The sequence below is a fragment of the Osmerus mordax genome, chromosome 22 (assembly GCF_038355195.1).
Source record: "Osmerus mordax isolate fOsmMor3 chromosome 22, fOsmMor3.pri, whole genome shotgun sequence".
In the NCBI taxonomy this organism is placed as follows: Eukaryota; Metazoa; Chordata; class Actinopteri; order Osmeriformes; family Osmeridae; genus Osmerus; species Osmerus mordax.
This window is the reverse complement of record NC_090071.1, coordinates 12391848-12412195: the sequence shown is the minus strand read 5'-3', so window position 1 is coordinate 12412195 and position 20348 is coordinate 12391848. Positions and strand designations below refer to the sequence as shown.

Below are 20348 nucleotides of genomic sequence, written 5' to 3'. Positions count from 1 at the left end.
GAAATGGGAGGAGGAAGACAGACAATGACAGGCTTGTGAACAACCATCAGATGCAGTGGCAGGAGAAGCAGCGACGGGCAGTCGTGAGGAGAACGGAGAGAAAAGAAAGAGTCGCGGAGCTGCAGAGACGGCAGAACATACAAGAGGAGCAAAGACACACAAGGGCAGGAAAAGGATGGAGAAACAAGACACAATGTCACAGAGGAGAAGGTTAATAACAGCAGTGATGATGTTGTGCACTGAGTTCGGATAAAAGTGTGAATGAGTCTGAGTCTGAATGAATGAGTGTCAATAAGGACAGGTTTTATAACAGCTAAATAATGAATATTGGATCATCATAAACAACATCATAAACAACTTTACATGTTGAAGTGTTCTCAGGAGTGCTTTGACATGAGGGTGGGTTAGATAACATATGAGCATCACTGATATATTCAGCTCAGTGTGACAAAGGCCAGTCAGTGTTCCATGTCACTTTCTCTTCCCTGAGCTGTAGCAATGCAGTCACTGTGCAGTCGGACTGTGGGAGGTTTTTGTGCGGCTTTTTGAGAGAAACGAGTTGTCACGCGTTGCACACAACACACACGCGTGCAGACATAGCCTACCGAGAGAGAACCCCCAAGTCGATTTTGAAAATAAGCTCGAAATTCAAGGAGATAGACGACATCAAATTAATTCTCGAAGTTGAAAAGCACAGGGAGTTGTATGACCGCCAGCACCAATTTTACAAGGACAACGTAGAGAAGGATCAATGCTGGGATGCTGTTGCATATAGCCTATGCCATGTTTATGTACCATGTCAGCGTGGAAGCCGTGCATCTGATGTCATAACACCTTGCTGTAGGCGACATAGGGTGCCTAGGGCGGCATGAAGAGGCGGGCGGCAATTTCCCGAGTGCATACAAATAAATTAACCCTCCCGCTGTTTCATACGCATGATGCAGTCGATGATTAAGATGCCAGTAAAACACACATATATAGATAGGGCACAGTACCTGCAATAATATCGATGACACACAGATTTCTGGAACTAAAGATAGATTGTGCAGTGCCCGTGATGCAGCTAATTGACAGTGTCAATTGTCAATTTCTCATTATTTTAAACAAATTGTCAATGCTCTGGTATATTCATGCAAATGATTACATTTACATTTACATTTATTCATTTAGCAGACGCTTTTATCCAAAGCGACTTCCAAGTGAGAGCTTTACAAAGTGCATAGGTCACTGATCATAACAACAAGATAGCCAAAAAACATCGCGAGTAGCCAAAACATGAAGCACACATTGTGAACAACCAAAGTAAGTGCCAAAGGGAAGAACCATAAGAGCATGTAGTTAAACAAGTCACAACCAAACAACATGAACAGCTATAAGTGCAAGTGTACCTGTGGAAAAAAGCAAGCAACAGTAATAAAACAATATATCACAGCGAGAACCAAAAGTTAAAATCAGTTACCACTAACCACAAGAGCAACAAGTCTCTAAGCAAGAGTCATTGTGATCCTTGAGGAAACTAACATCGGGTCAAGCGAACCGTTCCTAAGTACCGTTGTACTCCCGGAACAAGTGCGTCTTGAGCCTTTTCTTGAAGGTGGAGAGACAGTCAGTGTCTCTGATGGATTATGTAGCCTAAGGGGTGTTTGCTATGTTTATATTAACTTTGTATTCCTTTGTGCTATGCAATGCTGTAAAATAGTTTTGCGTTTTCTTCATGTATTTAGAGGTCATTCATTTATTCCAAGATGTAAACTATTGTGAAGCGAGGCAGACTGTGTACATGGAACATGTAGGCTAAAGAACGTGATCATCATCTAAAACAATGTTATCATTTTCTTATTATGCCAACTAGATTTTGAAATTCAGCTGTGTAATTGCCATGCAAGTAACTAAGCTATGCAATGAGTAATATTACGTAAAGTAAACTGGGTGGTGGGCTGTGCAGTCTGTGATGATAAAGACAATCAAGACCATTGAAGTGAGATTAGCCAATAAACGTGAGAACTCTGACGGTCTGTGGCGCCATCTGCTGGAAACATTAATGGAGCAAACAAATTATTCACTTTTCATGAAACCAAAAAGTGATGTAGCAAATAATTAACTTAAGTCACCTGTCAGTCAACTAAATTAACTATGAAAACATGAACACATGGAAACAAAATTAAACAGGAAGAGAAACCTACACGTCAAATTGGGACACAAAACAAGAGAAAATTGCGGCTGAAGAGCGGTCCTGTGTTTCGCGGAGCGGAAACGCCCACAAAACCCGAGAAGGGAGTTTGTTGAGCATCATATAGTAGTTGGTTACCGAAAGGTGGTTGAGTTAAACCAGTCAATTAACGGGAAAGCTTTAACGGGCGAGCACGAACGGTTTTTTTCTCCAAGTTTTCCCGGTGAACCTTGCAGTTACAGGTGAGCTGTGTCATTAGTTGAGAATAATAGCCTGCCATAATCATTTTTGCCGTTGTGTTGGCAACTTTGTTTGTAGAGGGGTTAATGCGTGGAGAGGCCGTGTAGTTATCTGGTAAACCATTCATCAAATCACTAGCAGTATGCTATATTTTAAGTCGTTATTTAACGACACATTTTGTTTGTCTTTCAGGCACCTTGGCGGATTTCTGATGGAGTGGCGTGAGCACACCACCGTAAGCTGCGAAGATGCCTATAGCGAGGCGCAGCGGTGGCTGGAGGTCAGTTTCGTTACAACATCTAACATTCTAAACTATTTACTGCTCTATTCCAAAGACTGTGCTTGATTCCTTCTTATTAACCTTTTTACTAATTGACACAGTCTAGAACATGTTTAGTCAGTCAGTTAAGTCAGTAATAAATTGGCCAGTTTTTGTAGCAAACACATTATTTTACCCACACACACACACTTGGCTATAGTGAGTCCATGCTATACTTGATAGCCCTTACATCATCACAGGCAAACAATGTGGTAAGGGTGTTTTGAGAACATGATAATACTTAAATGGCTGGTAGTGCCAATAAAGTAAGCGTTTGCTTAGTTTTACAGCTCATGTACTGATACAAGTATTTTTTGCATTAGCAAATGAGCTCAGATAGACATTGTAGATTCAAAGTCCTGTAGGCCTACTGTGTTTTTCAGGCATGCTAGCATGAAAACTCTGTTTTGCATAGTCGTTCAGTTATGAATTGGCTGCTGTTCATTGCAGTCTCAGAGCTGGGGTAGTTGGTCGCACTATTCTGGTGGACAAAGGGGAGAAGGAAAGCTGCATTACAACCTCACAGAGAACACAGAGAGTGTATGTGAGTTGTGCAAGGGGTCTAATTAGGGTGAGCCAGTGATAAGTGGAGAGGTAAATTGTGAGACTAGGGGAACATCAAAGAATGAGAGGAGCGCACTGATGAGGGACCCATCCCCTTTCACCCCACATTCTCTCTAGCCCCCCCCCACCCCCCTACACACACACTGGCCCACCTCACTATGAATGAACAATGGGGGCCTGCTCAACCCCCCATGTGTCCCTCCTCTTGGTTACTGAAGTGACCCCGTCACGTACCTGCTCAGCTGACCGTGTGAATCGCCCTCAATCAGGAAGCAGCTTTCGGGGTCATTAGTACCCCTGGCTGTTATGGAACCCCAGTGCAAAGTTAACCTACCAAGACCTGGCATTCCGGTTGGCACCCGGCCCATGTCATGCTCTCTTAACTAGCTGTTCCCCCCCAAATTATCTTTCTCTCCCGTACTCCAGTGAACATTGGATGAAGGAAGGGATAGTAGGAGTGTCTGTTCCTGTAGAAGTCAATAGTGTGTGTGTCCATGTTCCTGTGGACGCTATGGTTTGTGTGTTCCTGCGAAAGACGAGATGGTATGCTAATTGGAGGTCATTATAGTGAGGGTCAGGTCTAACAAATCGTTAGCCAGGTGTGTGGAGCTGATGGACCCAATAGAGGGTGTGAGAACTGGGATCTGATTTGAGCAGACAACTATGAATGCCGTTTTCCTGTCTCCACAGGAAGTGACACATAAATCATTTAGAAGTAGCAACTTCCGCTGTGCACTAGAAGATGGGGTCCTGCTTTGCGAGTGAGTACTATACGATACTAGACCTGATACTAGGGACACTAAAGCAGGTGTAGTGACGTGCTGTCCAAGTATTCTACCCTTACTTGGCAAACAAAAACATAATATCTTAAAGCCAAACTACTAATAACAAACACAACATACTGTCTCTTTACACCTTTCTTATTTCTCAGTCTGATCAACCAGTTGAAACCTGGGGTCATAAACAGAGTCAACAGACTGTCTACTCCCATTGCTGGACTGGTAAGAGTGTGTTTGTGTGCAAGCTCACAGAGTACCTGTGTCTGCCAGGAAGTCAGCTCTGCTGTGGTTTCCTGACAGGCTGATTTTTCTGCTGCTTGACTGATCTAAACCTCTCCTATCCTCCTCCTTGCAGGACAACGTAAACGTGTTTTTGAGGGCTTGTGGGAAACTTGGTCTGAACGAGGCTCAGCTGTTTCATCCTGGTGACCTGCAGGACCTGTCCACTCGTGTCAACCTTCGGTACACACACACACACCATTCTCCCTTTGACCCAGTATTAATAACAACGGGAGATCCAACTTGTCCTCTGTGTACATTTGTCATCAGTCATTTGAATTTCCATGTCAAGTGAATCTGTGGTTTTGCAAATGGAACTGAAAACTCAAACACAGGTCATCTTGTGACTTAACCAAACAGAAAAACGAAACCTAGAACAGGCACGCACACACACCTCGTTCCCTTTATAACTATATACAGTAACCAGAGCCCAGACACACACACACACACACAGTACACATGCTAAGTCACTAAGAACAGTTGGACCATAGTTTTGGGGTACAGCCTGGTAACTTCACTACTGACTGAACTGGGAGGATGTCAAAGCAAGGAGAGTTGGGATTGAGAAGGTTATTTATAGGAAGACTACTTAGTAGGGCTGCACAATTAATCAAATTGTAATCACAATCCCGACTTTGGCTTCCCACAATCAAATTTGCGTGATCGAGCGATATTTAAAATGCATCATTCCGTATACGTTTTTTGGTCCTTTTTTTGCAAAGCCAATCTAGCGCTCCGTAAACCAATAGGTGCGTTCAACATTCGCTGTGGCTGCATGAAAGGACCAGCGAGAGAGTTGCCGCTTGCAGTCGGGGAGGAATTGTGAACGGCTCCGTAAAGTCGGACATTCCTGCCTCTCGTGGTTTGCTGCATTGACGTCAGTCATGGCCGATCAAGCACCGTTTGCTTACTTTATCACTGACGAACTGCATGGTATAATTAGGCTATGTGACAATAACATTTGTTTTGGTTAAAATTAACAAATAATCGTGATAATTAATCGTGATCTCAATATTGATCAAAATAATCGTGATTATCATTTTGGCCATAATCGTGCAGCCCTACTACCTGCTGTGTGTGTGTTGTGTGAGAGAGAGAGACTTTGGCTGCTGACTGCTATATACACACTGTCATGTTGACATTCTAGTGCATAGTGTGTGGTACCAGTCTGTGCCTCAGTATGCTACATCTTAACCGGGCCACGATGAGAAGTGTGCAGTTCCTAATATCTCTTTTTCTTTCAGACGTGACGAAAGCAACAGAAGGTCGAAGAACGTGAGCACTCTTGTTTAGTGTTTCTATGCCATGTGAAAGTATGCATATGTTCGCATGACATCCTTACCCCTTTTCCTCCTCCCCCCCCCCCCCCCCCCCTCTCTTAGGTTCTGATCACCATCTATTGGCTCGGTAGGAAGGCCCAGGTGGACCCCTGCTACAGTGGGCCTCAGCTCAACCTCAGGGCCTTCGAGGGCCTGCTGGGCATCGCTCTGTCCAAGGTAACCGCTGTGTGTCGTTCTTTCACGACTCTGTCCAATCGCAGCGTCCGTGTACGGCTGATGTGCTGTATGTATGTGGCTTTGTCACAGCTGTCAGTCCAGGATTGCTCTCAGTCCTCTACCCTCAACAGTCGTTTTCTATTCAGTTCACTTGATTTGCAGTCTTTCTCTCTCTCTGTCTCTGTCTCCGTCTCTGTCCCTCTCTCTTCCCTTCTGTCCCTCCCTCCCTCCCTCCCTCCCTCCCTCCCTCCCTCCCTCCCTCCCTCCCTCCCTCCCTCCCTCCCTCCCTCCCTCCCTCCCTCCCTCCCTCCCTCCCTCCCTCCCTCCCTCCTGCCTTCCTCCTCAGGCTCTGGAGGAATCGTCATGCCCCAGGGTGGGGGCAGGTTTGAGGGACAGTGGTTACAGTGAGGCCTGGTATCCAGAAAAGGAGCAGCTCCAACACCCAGCCTACTGGAGGGAGAAGTCTTTGGATGGCCTGGACTCCCTGGAGACATGCACCATCAGGGCCAGCAGTCAGGCCCTGCGTCTCCACAACGCACCTCTCGGTACCCAAGAACCCTGATGCCTTACACCGCAACGCTCTTGGTCCTGCCTATGCTCTTTTAGCCATCTGACATATTTGGAATGTTTTCTTTTCTGAACGCACCCCTGCCCTGCATGCTCTGCTTTCGTCAGTGAGACATTCCGGCATGTTCCACATGGGGGTGTGGAGGGTAAGAGGGGGGTGTGGAGGGATGGGCCCAGGACTGGAGCTGGGCCCTGGGGCAGGGTGCGTCACACTCCTCCTCTGGATCTCTGCAGGTTCTCTTCCTGTTGCCTTTCGTTCTTCATTCCGTTATTTGGATCTCTTTGACTTCTGACTCCCTTCATCTCCCCCCATCTTCTCTCTCCTTCCACCTGCCCTCTTACTCACTGGGCTTCTGCCCCTGTCTCTCCTCCCCACTCCCTTTGTCTCTCCAGGTTGTGGGAGCGAAGCAGAAGCAGAACAGGGCTTCAGGATGGAGAGCATCTCCAGACCCACTGACCCAGCGGCCCAGCGAGATCGGGGGTACATCCCAGCGCCCCTGCGCAGGAAACGGCTGGGGCAGGAGGAGGACCGGAGAGGAGCGGGGGCGGCCCCCCCCAGCCCTCTCATCAGGTATGGACACCACTTTCCAATGGCACAGCCTGCCATTGGCTTTTACACACCCCAGCTTGAGGCGCTCTTTAAAATATTGTTCTAGAAGCTTAACTAATTGTACAGAAACCCTAATACGTCTGTATAAGCTTAATATATATTTACAAATTGTTGTCAAGGTCATTTAAACATCAACGGTTGTACATACTTTTTAAGGAAGCTTAAAATGCTCTTACATAGTTTGTATTTTTATGCTATGCTGGACAGCAAGCAAGTTACTTTTGAACTTGTTTGTGATGATGGAAAGTGCTGGATCTTGGGGCCCTGCCTCTCTCACAGTATAGTTGTTACTGAAGAGCTCTGTAGCTTAGCTTGGCTGAGCTGGACTCTAGGCTACCAGGGCATCGTGTGAGCATCAGTATTCAGCATGTTGGTGTGATGAAATGTGCTGTGGCTTTGCTGTGACTTACTTACATGGTGAGATATTAGCTTAATTTTTTCGCGCAGATTTGGCATTTCTATATACATTTGTCATAATGCTGTGTTGCTTGTACACAAAAAAACATGACCAATAAGAATGTACACATAAAGTAGTTGTGTTAGATTCCGATTGCTGATTATCTCCACGGTGACCAAAACCCAGACAGGACCACACCCCTCTGAGCCAGCCCCTTTCCCATCTCCCACCTGTCAACGAGTTCCTCCAATGGGCTTACGATCACCATAGCGACAGTGACTCTGACAATGCTGATAGGCCGGAACCAGACCTGGTGACTGATGATTGGGCCAGCCGCAGGTTTCACTTCCCTACTCCCGCCCCTCCCACAAACTTTGCCATTCCCATGAGCGTGCGGGCCAGCCGGTTGACCTTGGGGAGCCCTCAGAGGTGGGCGAAGGTCGCGATCCCCCTCAGACGAGCCTTGGTCTCTCCCAGTTCAGACTGGAGGTCAGTGCTTTTGGTGCTCTGCAGTGTTGATGACCTACTTACCCGCTGGAGCTAACCCTGTTAGGTATAAGAGAGGAGAAAGCTTGATCCCTGTACATCATTAACGCTACTGTGGTGTCCACTGATTGGAACTGCACTGTGTGTGTGTGGTGATTGGATGTCTTCCATCCTTAAACGTTACCTACGTGTATTTGAGGTGTATTTGATTTACTTTACAGAGGTGGCACTCTGGGACCGTTTCATAGGTTTCAATGCATTGGGTAATGGAAATCAAGCACACCTCAAGTAGTTTTATCGCAAATAACGCTTGACTCCAAGTGTGGTGTGTACCTGTCTCCGGGGCAGAAGCTCCTCCACCTCACTGTCCTGTATCCCCATGCCACGCTCCGACACGGACCGAACCTTGGACGAGGAGATCCTCCTACGGGCTCTCTGTGAGAGAGACTCTGAGGACGAAGACTCTGAAGGTGAGCTGGGGAAGGCGGACCCCGTCCTAGATGACCTGTACACCAGGAGGCTGGAGCAAAGCCTGCACCAGACCTCCATCAACCCAGCTTCCGACCGCTTCCTGCCCCAGTACTGGACCCCCGAAGAGGAGACTCGGGTGGGCCGCATCAAGCTGGGCTCCCAGAGGAGACCCTGGTACCGCAAGATGGTTGGCCTCAGGTTAGGCCTGGGTGGGGGAAGGCAGGATATCGTGGGTTAAGGAGTTGGCTCCGGGGTAACTGGATTTGAAGTTTGGGAACTGGAGCATAGGGCTGACTTGAAGTTATTTGGCACTGGGGTTGCAGTGGTCTCAGCTCGAGTTGGGTGGTGAGGGTGGTGGTGCGACTTGGATGCAGGCTTCTCAGAGAAGACCCTGTAGGGCCTCGTGGCAGTGTTGTTGGTTGGCTGGACTTGGGGCTTAAGAATGAGGCTTGGTGTCTCATAGGAGACCCAGGTACACCATGGTACACGGGCCTTTGGCCGAGCCTGAGGTTCTGACGGGGCTTGGGGGGGCAGGTGGGGCTGAGAGTGTTGGGGAGGCTGGAGATGAGAGAAGTTGGGGATCCCATCACCCTTTTCCTTAGCGTTTCCCCTCATGTGGTAACTTATTTTTATTTCTCCTTTCCCTTTCTTTCTTTCTTTCTTTCTTTGTGTCTTTCTTTCTTTCTGTTCATTCTCACTCTCTTTCTCTCCCACTCCCCTACCTCCCTGTCTGTAGCAGGAAGATGTTGGGCTCGTATGAGGATGACTATGATGGTGACGTCACCCCCTGGCTCCGCTCTCCTGTGTCCCACCCCCCCTCCATTGCTTCCTCCTCCCTCCCACACCACACCTGAACTACCTTTTTGAAACGGTCACAATCTCTATCCTGTGCCGTGTTTCTGTGAATCATGCAAACCAGACGCAGCTCTCTCCCTGTAGATCTGTTCTCTCTGTGTGTGTTCTAAACTTTATCTCCAGCCTCTTCTTGGTTCTGCACGCGTTTATCTGCTTTTGAAACACCTCGGATGAGGGCTTCTTGACAAAGAGATGCTTGTTGTTCTACTGATAGACTAAAATGACATGCGCACTTCTAGAGCAGGCTCAGTTCGCTGTGTACCACTGTGCGAAAGAGACCTCGAAATACTGCAACTTGCTGTGTGTTTGCTAAGGATGGACCAAAGCATCTGTATAACTGAATCTGCAATAATAAAATACTCGTCACAAGAAGTAGCTGTTTGTGTAATGAATGTGTGTGTGGGACAGAGATGGAGAAGACTGATTTATGTCTCACACCATTGTGTGATCAGGGTCATCACACGTCAACCACACTCTTCTGTCAGGAACAATGTGTCAGGGACAATTCTGTCAATTCCCCTACTAGGGGTTTGGTATCATTTGCTATGGAACAGCGTCACAGCATGTTTTCTAATTGGTTGGCATCTGCATGAGGTTAAAGTTCTGGACTCTGGTTCTTTCAATAATTGTTAGTGCTATTGACAGTTATTGTTGTTTCATTATTAGTTGAGTAGTTCAGTGACTATTTGGGTTGGTTTTTCTGGTTCTCTAGGCCCCCCCAGGTCAACCCTGGTTGGATATGGTAAGTTGACATTCCCTATACCCCCCCCCGCCACCCTTTCCCTGAATGTGATTGGCTGTTGCATGGTTGTGGTTGCTTGGTTGTTTTCCAGTCTTCGGGACGCGATTCGCAGATCTCACAGAAGTCGTTTTCAACAGCTAATCAATATGACATTTGACGTTTGTTGCATGATTCCCTGGAACGCATCTGTAAGTGTATGTTTGGGAATGGTCTACTTTTTGCCTCTGACTGTGTGTGGAAGAGAATGGTGCCCTGCCTTTAGCCTCCATGACTCCCCCTCCCCAGTTACTCTGGCTGGCTTGTGTCCCAGCATGCCGCTTGCTCTCCCTCCCAGCCTGATGTGATGCTCCAAGTATGAATGCTACGTGGCCCTGCTGTGTACTGTGCTTTCACCTTCTTGCCTTCATGGTGATCATAAGGTTGATGATAACGTCTGCTGTTCATCTCGTGTCTTCTGCAGCCTGCTCACTCGTCGAAAGGTCTTGTTGCTGTGTGCCCGTGCCCTATGCTTGCTGTGCTGTTTACAGCATGTTTGACTCCTGACTTCAGTGTTTGTCATGCCCTGACCAGAAGAGGGCGATGTTTCTCTATGCATTTTTCTATTAAGCATAATGACGTTGCAGTAAAGATAAAGGGGGCTCTCGTCTGTCATAACACTGCCATGTGTGATCAGCAAGTCGCCCTATAAGCAGATAACCAGTGTTATGATGGTGATCAATTTCTCCTCGCCTAATTAGGAGCAAGTCTCTGAGTGACATTGCCGTGAGCCAGTGGACCCAGCAGCCCGTTCGCCAGGGGTCCGAGGGGCGTGTTGGCATGGCAACAGATATCAGAGTGAAGGACAGCGAGGCAAAGTGGCAGGATGTGAGGCCCAACCCTATCTTTTCTGCTCTTCAATATTATAATGATATACTTACTATATTCCAGTAATATACTTACTAAGTTCCATTTTACTCAGCTGTTAAGCCATAAGGTAAACAATGACTTTGTGTATTGGTGTGTGGTTGTGTTTGTGTGTTAGGCTCTGACCAAGTGGAAGAATCGTCGCAGGAGCACCACCTCTGACCTGCGCAGAAAGGTACAGGAGAGGGAGGTGACTGGCGAGCTGGCTAATGGGAGTGGTGCAAGCCCCACAGACACAAGGTCACTAGGCGGACTGCAGGAGAAAAGGTGTGAATACACACTCACATAACATAAACAAACTCGATTGCATACTTTGTGAAGAAATAATTCATCTTCAGTGTGATTGTGACTTCATTACCAGGCTTGTTTGACACCTTATCTTTGTGTGTGTGTGTGTGTGTCTCAACCCAGACTGAGTACCTGCTGCTGTTGTTCATGCATGATGATAGCACCGTAATCTGACCCCCATCCCTCTTCCTCCCCTCTCCTTTCTTATCTTTCCTCCTACTCCTCCCTTTTCCTTTCATCCTTCCATCCTCCAGGGACCAGCAGCCTCCACGCCGTCAGGCTTCCTCCTCCTTTCCCCTTGATTCCCCCACAGGCAAGGAGCCCTCTGCTGTGCTCAGACCCCAGACACGAGCTCTGCTGTCCCGTGGCTACGCCACCGAGAGCCCCTGCTCCCTCCAGGCCCAGGGGCCTTCCAGCCCGACCATGCTTCCCTCCGATGCCTCTCCTCTGGACGAGAGTCACGCCGTCTCCCTGGCAGCAGACCGAGCTGGAGGAGCTCCCGTGTCCACAGTGGACTTCCCGTTGTCCTCCCTGACTGTGAAACAGGACCGGGCTCTAGTGGTGGACAGAACCACATCTGTGCCGGGTCGGAGCGGACCCACTCTCCCAGAACAGACCAGAACCACAACAAAGCTCTCCAATGGGACCAGCTCTACCCCTGCCAACAGTGCTGTCCCACAGTCGTCTTTCTCCACTATGGACCCCCCAGCTGATGCCCAGCTGCTTGTGTCAGTGGACCTCACCACTAGGGACTCTGTACCAAACCTCCATCTCGAAAACCATCCACCCCAGGGTGGATCCAGACCCTGGGAAGAGGCTAGGCTCAATGACCACCATCCCATGGATAAGCAGCCTGAACGGGGCATGGCTGAGCCAGACGCTGGCCTGTACAGATACAGCTCCAGGGCTGGGTCCTGGTCTGGGGGGTCTGGGGCGGCCACGGGCAAGCTTGGCGGGGCCAGAGTATCTGCCACTCTCCCCCGGGGGTTTAGAAGGTCAGAGGGTAGCTGCCGTCTCTCTGTGGTCGTCACACCGAGGCCTTTCGGAACTAAGTCCTCTTTAGTGTCCACCCTACCCAGGCTCTTCAAGGTGAGTGAGGTGTGTTTTGAGAAATTTGGCATGTGTATGGTGTGTTTTGAAGCCTAAATTGCTTAAGTCGTGACCTCAGCTGACTTCCGCAACACTGGACCTCCACAGTGGCCACTTCCGTGAACACTAACTACTTACCTACCTGGCTTCAGTCAGTCATCCACGATTGTATTGGCCCACTAACTACTATACACACTGTGTGTGTGCTTGTGCAAGGGCTTGTGTTACCCAGTGTTCTCTGCTCACCTTGCATCTCTTATGAATAATTGAACATGCTCTTGGTGACCGCTGCTAAACACGCACGCACACACACTCACACACACACTTTTGTTCGAGTGATTTAACCTTTCATTCTTTCTGTGCAGGTAGTCAACCGTAAGTCGGTCACTTTCAATGCAGAGAAAGACCAACCACCAACCCAGACCAGCCCCTCCTCCCTCAGACAGGTTAAAAGTCAATCCTGGCCGGGGGACAATCAGACTAACAACAGCGAGGAAGATGGAGAGTATGACGAGGAGGAGAGAAGAAGTTTGGCCTCTCTTCAGACCAAAGCTTCATGTACTGAATCACAGACCCCCGTCCAGGCCCAAGCTTACCCCAAGACCCACTTCCAGACCCAGGCACGTGGTGGTAGTGCTGCTCTCCCTTGCCCAGACACCCCCATACCTGGACACAGGCAGCACATCCCACAGGTGAGTGGGATTGTGTGGCTTTGTTTATTTTGGTTGCATGCCAAAGATGTATGAGAGAGCTTATGTGAGAGTGTATGCGTGAGAGAGCGTGTCAAACATTTTTTTGGTGTGATTCTCACCTCGTCCTAGTCCATCATAATGTCAGAGGGTTTTAGTTACCGTCAGGAAGCACAGGATACCAGATCGGCGTGTGTGTCTGTGTGTGTGTGTCTCCCAGCGTCGTCACAGTGACATGAGAGTGAGCTTGAGCCTGAAACCCAACAGCAGACCAGACTTTGGTTTCCAGACACAGTGGGACTCTACAGGAGCGCACGTTCAACAGGTCCATCCAGGTGAGTTGGACCCCTCCTCTCCACCCCCAGGCCTGTGACAGAGTGAACGCTTTCTTCTCATCCAGAGGTCAAAGATGGTGACTGAGAGAGTTTACTCATTCGATTAGAAATTGAGTTGGCTGCTAAATGTTCGTGTGGTTTGCGAAGAATCAGAGGGTATTTAAAGGCGTGCTTGTGATATTGTTTTGTTGCTCCTACTGTTCAATGAGTAATTTAGGTTCTGTAAGTCACTGTTTGTGGCCTGTTGAACAGTGAGTCTAAACTCTGTGCCTGAGTATAGTTCATCAGTGGTAGAGGTTCAATATGATTTTGTTGTTTGTTAGCAAAGGGCTAGTGTTGCAGATAAGAGTTGATTCATTTGGAACCAAGGCAAGTCTTGGTGGAGAGAGTGGAATTAAGCTCAGGCTGGGACTACCCATGTTTCTGAGCGTGTGTCAGTGGGGTATGTTTGTGTGTGAGTGTGTGTGTGTGTGGCCACGAAGCATGAGAGGTTCATGAATGTTTGACGAGGGAGATGTGAGAAGTGTGTCTTCCCAGGGCGCATCACACTCAACACCAGAGTACCTCTCACTGGATCTATGACCAAAACTGGGGTCAGGGATCTGGTCTGGAGATCTCTGACCAAAACTGGGGTCAGGGATCTGGTCTGGAGATCTCTGACCAAAACTGGGGTCAGGGATCTGGTCTGTAAAACTTTGACCAAAACTGGGGTCAGGGATCTGGTCTGGAAAACTTTGACCAAAACTGGGGTCAGGGATCTGGTCTTGTCGGCAGTGACCTCCTCTTGCCCTCTCGTCTCTCCGTCCCGTCCTCCCCTTCCCCAGGTAGCCCTGCCGAGCAGTGCCAACTGCAGGTGGGTGATGAGATAGTGGCGGTGGGCGGGCGCAAGGTGGCACAGATGAGCTACACGCAGTGGAAGGGCACCATGAGCTCCGCCATGCAGACTGGTAGCCTCACCATGGACGTACGTCGCTACGGCAACAACGGTGAGAGAGCCGGTGACCAGAGCTTCACGTTCTCGTTACAATATCAGATATCGGAATCCTCTAGCCAATATAGAAACATTTTCTAACCCCAATTGAGCCATTTCACCAATTAGTTGATCAGTCAATCAGAGATCATGTTTTCTCGGTCCTCTTGTGCTGTATTGTGGTCCAGACTGGGCTAGTGGTGCCTCGCAGCATCAGAGCTGTCATAAGACCGTCAACCTGACATCAGGAGCTCCCACTCTGATTGGTCGCCCCAACCAGTGTGCAAATGAGCAGTCGGAAGATGCTGACGTCTCCAAGACAACAGCTATGACCAAACCCATCCAGGTCAGTGGAAGTCCTGCTTCAGTGGACGCGAGCATTAGATGATCAGTTATTAGAGAAAACCTCTTACCGTGGATCCCCAGTCGGACTTTCCACATGTAGAAAGGTCCATATGGTTTGTGTTCCAGGGTCTCTGCATTCCACGTTCCTCATGTTTACTCTCTTCATTCCAGGAGGTGGCATCAAAAGGCAAGAATAGCAATTTCCATGAAGACCCAGTCCCCATCAGAAGCAGAGGTAACTACAGACCAGAACAGGAACGTAACATTCAGATGCTTTACAGGGTAACTCTTACTGTCTTCCAACAACCTCCTTTTCCTTCCGACACTCCTTTCATCTCTAACTCCTCCTCCTTCCCCTCTCTACCTCCCCTTCTCCTTATCTTCTTCTCTCCCTCCATTTCCACTGAAACATTTCCTCCTTCCTTCATCTAGAGGTGAACCGTATTACTCTGACAAACAGGAAGAGGAGAGCAGAGTTCTTTAAGCAGAAAGGTAAAACTGCGTGAACTCGGGTGCTTAGTCTCCCGGCTTGGTACTGGGGCACGCCTCTGCTTCCGCGTGTGCCAGATCATTCTAATCTAGAAACGTCCGGGTACGTGGAATAATAATCCAGATGCGGGTTCATAAAATAATCCGATCCAATTCCGGAATCATACCGTTTTCTCCACACAGCTGGAGCTCCACAATCCTGGTTGAATTCTGTTTGTCTGCTGTCTCTCTGAGATGTGTAACCTTTCTCCTCAGGGTCATCTGGGGTCAGCTCCTGGGTCTACCTCTGTGGTAATCATTTACTGTGTGTGTGTGTGTGTGTGTGCGCGCATGCATGCATGCATTGATCAAGGAAATAACACACTACACAGAGAGCAGGTTTGCTGGTGCTGGCTGGGTCATATCCGAACTGTGATTGGTGTGCAGTGCTTTCTTTTGTCTGAGAAATGGCCAATCAGAAGTGACTTAATTTTGTTTAAACACTCAAGAGGAAACTCGTACTGCTCGCGCCAACTCGGTTTGTATTTATGTTTTTTTTCCCCCTGTCAACCATGCTCTCTCTCTCTCTTTCAGGGGGCTCGGAGTCCGCTATATCAGACGTAAGTCACATGAGGCAGACACTTCTTCAAGAAATGTGTTTGTGTGGAGTAATGTGAATATGACCTGCCCCCAGCTGCAAGTGCCCTCCATCAGCCCCCTGCCCTGCAGCTGGTCCTGGGACCCAGAGGAGGAGCGCAGGAGACAGGAGAGGTGGCAGGAGGAGCAGGAGCGCCTCCTACAGGTCTGGCCTCCCCCCCCTCCCCGTCAAAACACGCACTCGTGTACACACACACACACACACACATCTACTTAAAAATGCTGCATGTGACTTACCACCTGACTCGCGTGTGTGTGTGTTTTGTAGGAGAAGTACAGGCGTGACCAGGAGAGGATGGAGGCAGAGTGGCAGCGAGCTCAACAAGAAGCAGGCTGGGAGGTCGACAGAAAGCCAGAACAGACCAATGGGACAGCCGGCTCTGCGCCTACCACCCAATCATGTCTGAGCCAGCCCACGCCCCCTACCAATGGTGTGACCAATCACAGGAATAATACCGAGTTGGTCCAAAAGGAACATGTGTGGAAAGAGGCGAAGTCCGAGCCAGAGAAGCAGGGAGAAGAGAGAGATGGACAGTGTGAGCAGAATAACTGGTGAGGATGAGGAGCTAGTACTGAACTGTCTGAAAACGCTTCGAACCACTTTACTTTGTGTTATTTGAATATCATAATGTATACGTGTTTTGAGTTTACTTGGCTAAAGCGGTTTTGTAAAGTGCTTTGCCTCTCGCTCCCTGACTCTCTTCCTGCTCTGCCTCCATCTCTCCTCGCCCCTCTCCTTACCTGCCTCTCTTCTTGCCCTGTCTTGCACCTTCCTTGCCTCTCTCCCTTCTTCTGGCTCTCCCTCTGCCTATTCCTCTCTCCTCCCCTCTCTCCCTGTCTAACCCCCTCCCTCCTTCCCTCTCTCCCTGCCTATCCCCCTCTCTCCTGCCCTCTCCCCTTGCATATGCCCCTCTCTCCCTGCCTATCCCCCTCCCTCCTCCCCTCTCTCCCTGTCTAACCCCCTCCCTCCTCCCCTCTCTCCCTGCCTATCCCCCTCCCTCCTTCCCTCTCTCCCTGTCTATCCCCCTCTCTCCCTGTCTATCCCCCTCTCTCCCTACCTCTCTCCCTGTCTATCCCCCTCTCTCCCTGTCTATCCCCCTCTCTCCCTGCCTCTCTCCCTGTCTATCCCCCTCTCTCCCTGCCTCTCTCCCTGCCTCTCTCCCTGTCTATCCCCCTCTCTCCCTGCCTCTCTCCCTGTCTATCCCCCTCTCTCCCTGCCTCTCTCCCTGTCTATCCCCCTCTCTCCCTGCCTATCCCCCTCTCTCCCTGTCTATCCCCCTCTCTCCCTGCCTATCCCCCTCTCTCCCTGTCTATCCCCCTCTCTCCCTGTCTATCCCCCTCTCTCCCTGTCTATCCCCCTCTCTCCCTGTCTATCCCCCTCCCTCCTGCCCTCTCCCGCTTCCCCCTTGCCTATCTCCCTCCCCCGCTTCCCCCTTGCCTATCTCCCTCCCCCGCTTCCCCCTTGCCCATCTCCCTCCCCCTTGCCCATCTCCCTCCCCCTTGCCCATCTCCCTCCCCCTTGCCCATCTCCCTCCCCCTTGCCCATCTCCCTCCCCCTTGCCCATCTCCCTCCCCCTTGCCCATCTCCCTCCCCCTTGCCCATCTCCCTCCCCCTTGCCCATCTCCCTCCCCCTTGCCCATCTCCCTCCCCCTTGCCTATCTTGCCCTAGGTCAGGGGGCTCCTCCTATGGCTTCACCAAGCTGTCTGCTGCTGACAGGTCAGTCTCTCCTGAGGCTGGGGTACCAGTCTGTGTTGATCGTCTCTGCTGTTTGTAATCACTGGTGAACTCTTTCCTGTGTGTGTGGAATGTTTCAGGACCAAGTCCAAGTCCACCCCGGCGTTGGATGGCCTTCACAAGCAGGAGACAAAAGGTCAGAAGAGCCCTAATCGCTCTCGCCTCTCATAACTCGTCATTGGCTTTCCCCCCCTGAGTGCTGGCCTGTTGTTGGTGATTGGCAGGAGCGGGGCCGGAGGAGCGGCGGAAGAGGCGCGGCCCGGGGGGGGCGTCCCACGTGGAGCAGGACAGGCAGCGTATCCTGGAGGAGATGAGGAAGAGGACCCAGCTGCTCACAGACAATAGTTGGATCCGCCAGCGCAGCAGCAACAGCATCTACAAAGAGCCCGTCTACGTAGGGATACCCATGAGGAGGTAGGGAGATTGGGGAAGGCGTGTGTGTGGGGGGTAAAAAAAGGTTGTGGAGGAAGGGGGTTCCCTGAGTTTTTAAAAGCTGTTCCTGTCTCCATAGATACGAGTCCCTGGATAACTTGGACACCACCACTCCCATCTCCTCCTCGGTCAATCAGAACCGCCCACACTCCGCTGCTGGCTACTCCGCACCCAGCAGGATGTCTGCCTCCCGCTACAGTCTGGGGGCGGGGTCATCAGAGCATCACCCCCCCACCCCTGGAGAGGAGCCCCATGGCCAATCACAACCCAGCTTTCAGCCTGCTGCCAGGTATGGGCCAATCAGAGCACGAGTTGTGCCGCTAAGGTGGTCTGTTTCTGTTCCATCTTTTCCTGTGTGTGCGTATTGGTGTATGTTCACCAGTGCAGTGGAGGGTATACAGAACACAACCCCTTCTTAACAACCACTAATTCCTGCAGAGATTACAGCCGTCACACCTGTGTGTGTGTAAGTAAAAGGTGTACGATGTATGCACGATATTTCCTGTGTGCCCCTCCCTCCTCTTCCTCGTACGTGTGCCTACTTGGCTGCAGGGTGGTGAGTGGCAGTCTGGCATGCTGTGTGTGTGAGCGGTCACTGGGCAGGGGGGCAGCCATGGTCATCGAGGCCCTGGCACTCTGCTTCCACCTGGCTTGCTTTCAGGTGAGGGGCCTGGGTCTCAGGGCCTGGAGCATGGGTCTTGGCCCGAGTACTTACTGGGCGTTGGCCTTGTTCTGTTAAACCGCTCTTCTCTTGCACTGCCTCTGTAGACACTTCCACTCCTGTGCACCTGAGCCTTTTTTGGGGACCCCCCTCCATTGTTCCCGCACATATCCATACTCCCTTTTCTCCAGTGTGTCTCCCCCCCCCCCCCCCCCCCCCCCCCCCCCCCCCCTTCCCCCTCCTGATGGGCTAGGGCACTGGTGTTTAACTAGCAGGGTCTCTGGTCGGCTTTGGGCTGTGTGGCTGGATGCTTCACGTTTAATCCTCTCACTAACCACATGTTGTCTCCCCAGTGTGTGGACTGCAGGCATCCTCTCGGACGGTCAGAGGATGGAGCCCAGGTCAGGATCAGAGACCGCAAGCCCTACTGTGACCGCTGTTACCTCAGGCTCAGAGGTGAATACCGCTCTCTGTCTATGTCTTTCTTTAGCTGTCTGTCTCTCAGTCACTCTAGTTTATCCCTTTCAGTTGGACCCCCCGCCTTCCTGTGACCAGCATGCATTGCAACACATCGAGGAAGAAACGGCACTCTCAAGTACGACCTTGCAGAGGCTAACCACGACCACTCCCACGACTACACAATGACCACAGAACCACCACAAATATGTCCTTCTGTCTGCTAGTTATTCAGAGGCCTGAGTGTTAATAGCATGTCGTCTACATTCTATATCATTAACAGAAACAGGGGTTTCTATTAATTGTCCTTAAGTCTTTAAAGACAGAGAAATGTAGGGAAGAAAGGGTTACGCAGTAATTAATTAAACGGGTTATACAACATGTTTTTTTTTCAGCGATTAAATTTACTTCCAAATAGTTTGACTGAAATTAATATATAAAAAATAATTATGATCACGTGCTAAATTTCTGTGTGCGCAAACCTTTATTTTTTTCGTTGTATTCTCTTTCTCCGTCTTGTCAGCTTTTTAGAAATGTTCTTTATTCGAAGGAGAGTATGTCTTTTCTTTTTGAGATTCCTGTGTTATACAGTAATAGTTATAGACACATATCTGGTGAAAACCATGTTTTGGTAATATAAGTCAGCATTGGCTACCATACCAGGGGCACTTTGTGGCAAATATGGGGGCTGGGGTGGTAAATTTGTGGAGCTCAGTGTAAACAATGGCATTTTAATTAAGAAACTGATATAAAAATGTATTGTTTGTAAATAAAAAATACTTGACATGAGTTTGTACTTATGCAGCCTCTATTAAAAACTTTAGTGCCTGACAAATTGTGGTAGTGCATCCACAACTACTACTCTTTAGGAAATACAAATGGATTAGCATATAAATTGTGAGTTTAGTAAAAGTGGAGGTGTCACCTACTGTCCAGCAGGTGGCAACATTTCAAATAAGGTTTTGATGTCAACCTCTAAATTTCATATAATGTATTTGACATTGTGGTAAGAAGTCCAAAAGTCTTACAACAACAAGAGACAGATGTGTCTTAACCCTTGTGTTATCTTCGGGTCATTCTGACCCATCAGTCATTGTGACCCACCGTCGTATTGCAACAACTTTACCGCATACAAATACTTTACCGCATACAAAAACAAAGTGAAGCATTTTCTTTTAACCGTTGGGCTGTCTAAGACCCCCCACATTGCGAAGGTTAGAAGAAAATTATTTTTCTGTTTTTGTATTGGGTAAAATTGGGTAAATATAACGATGGTTCGTTATGAACCTTTGGGTCATGTGACCTGAAGGCAGCACAAGGGTTAAGAGGGTGGTATTTCAGTCT

General features: G+C 49.3%; 1 protein-coding gene across 4 annotated transcripts; it reads left to right on the top strand.

Annotated features, from left to right (window-relative positions):
* Nucleotides 1-2331: 2331 nt before the first annotated feature.
* lmo7b (LIM domain 7b) lies at nt 2332-19793 on the top strand. Of its 4 annotated transcripts, XM_067260270.1 has the most exons (29): nt 2332-2412; nt 2603-2690; nt 3984-4054; nt 4225-4294; nt 4428-4534; nt 5596-5626; nt 5734-5847; nt 6194-6359; nt 6808-6985; nt 9946-9975; nt 10713-10839; nt 10997-11145; nt 11421-12255; nt 12621-12947; nt 13165-13279; nt 14104-14265; nt 14438-14595; nt 14766-14829; nt 15027-15086; nt 15657-15682; nt 15757-15864; nt 15988-16271; nt 17390-17437; nt 17536-17591; nt 17680-17869; nt 17967-18176; nt 18440-18548; nt 18902-19004; nt 19077-19793. In XM_067260270.1, exons 2-29 carry the CDS (start codon nt 2622-2624, stop codon nt 19097-19099), a joined length of 3990 nt encoding a protein of 1329 aa, XP_067116371.1. In that variant the 5' UTR covers nt 2332-2412; nt 2603-2621; the 3' UTR covers nt 19100-19793. The 4 variants fall into 4 exon arrangements, with proteins under 4 accessions (XP_067116371.1, XP_067116375.1, XP_067116374.1 ...); XM_067260274.1 differs by lacking the exon at nt 15027-15086; XM_067260273.1 differs by lacking the exon at nt 17390-17437.
* The last annotated feature ends 555 nt before the right edge of the window (nt 19794-20348 follow it).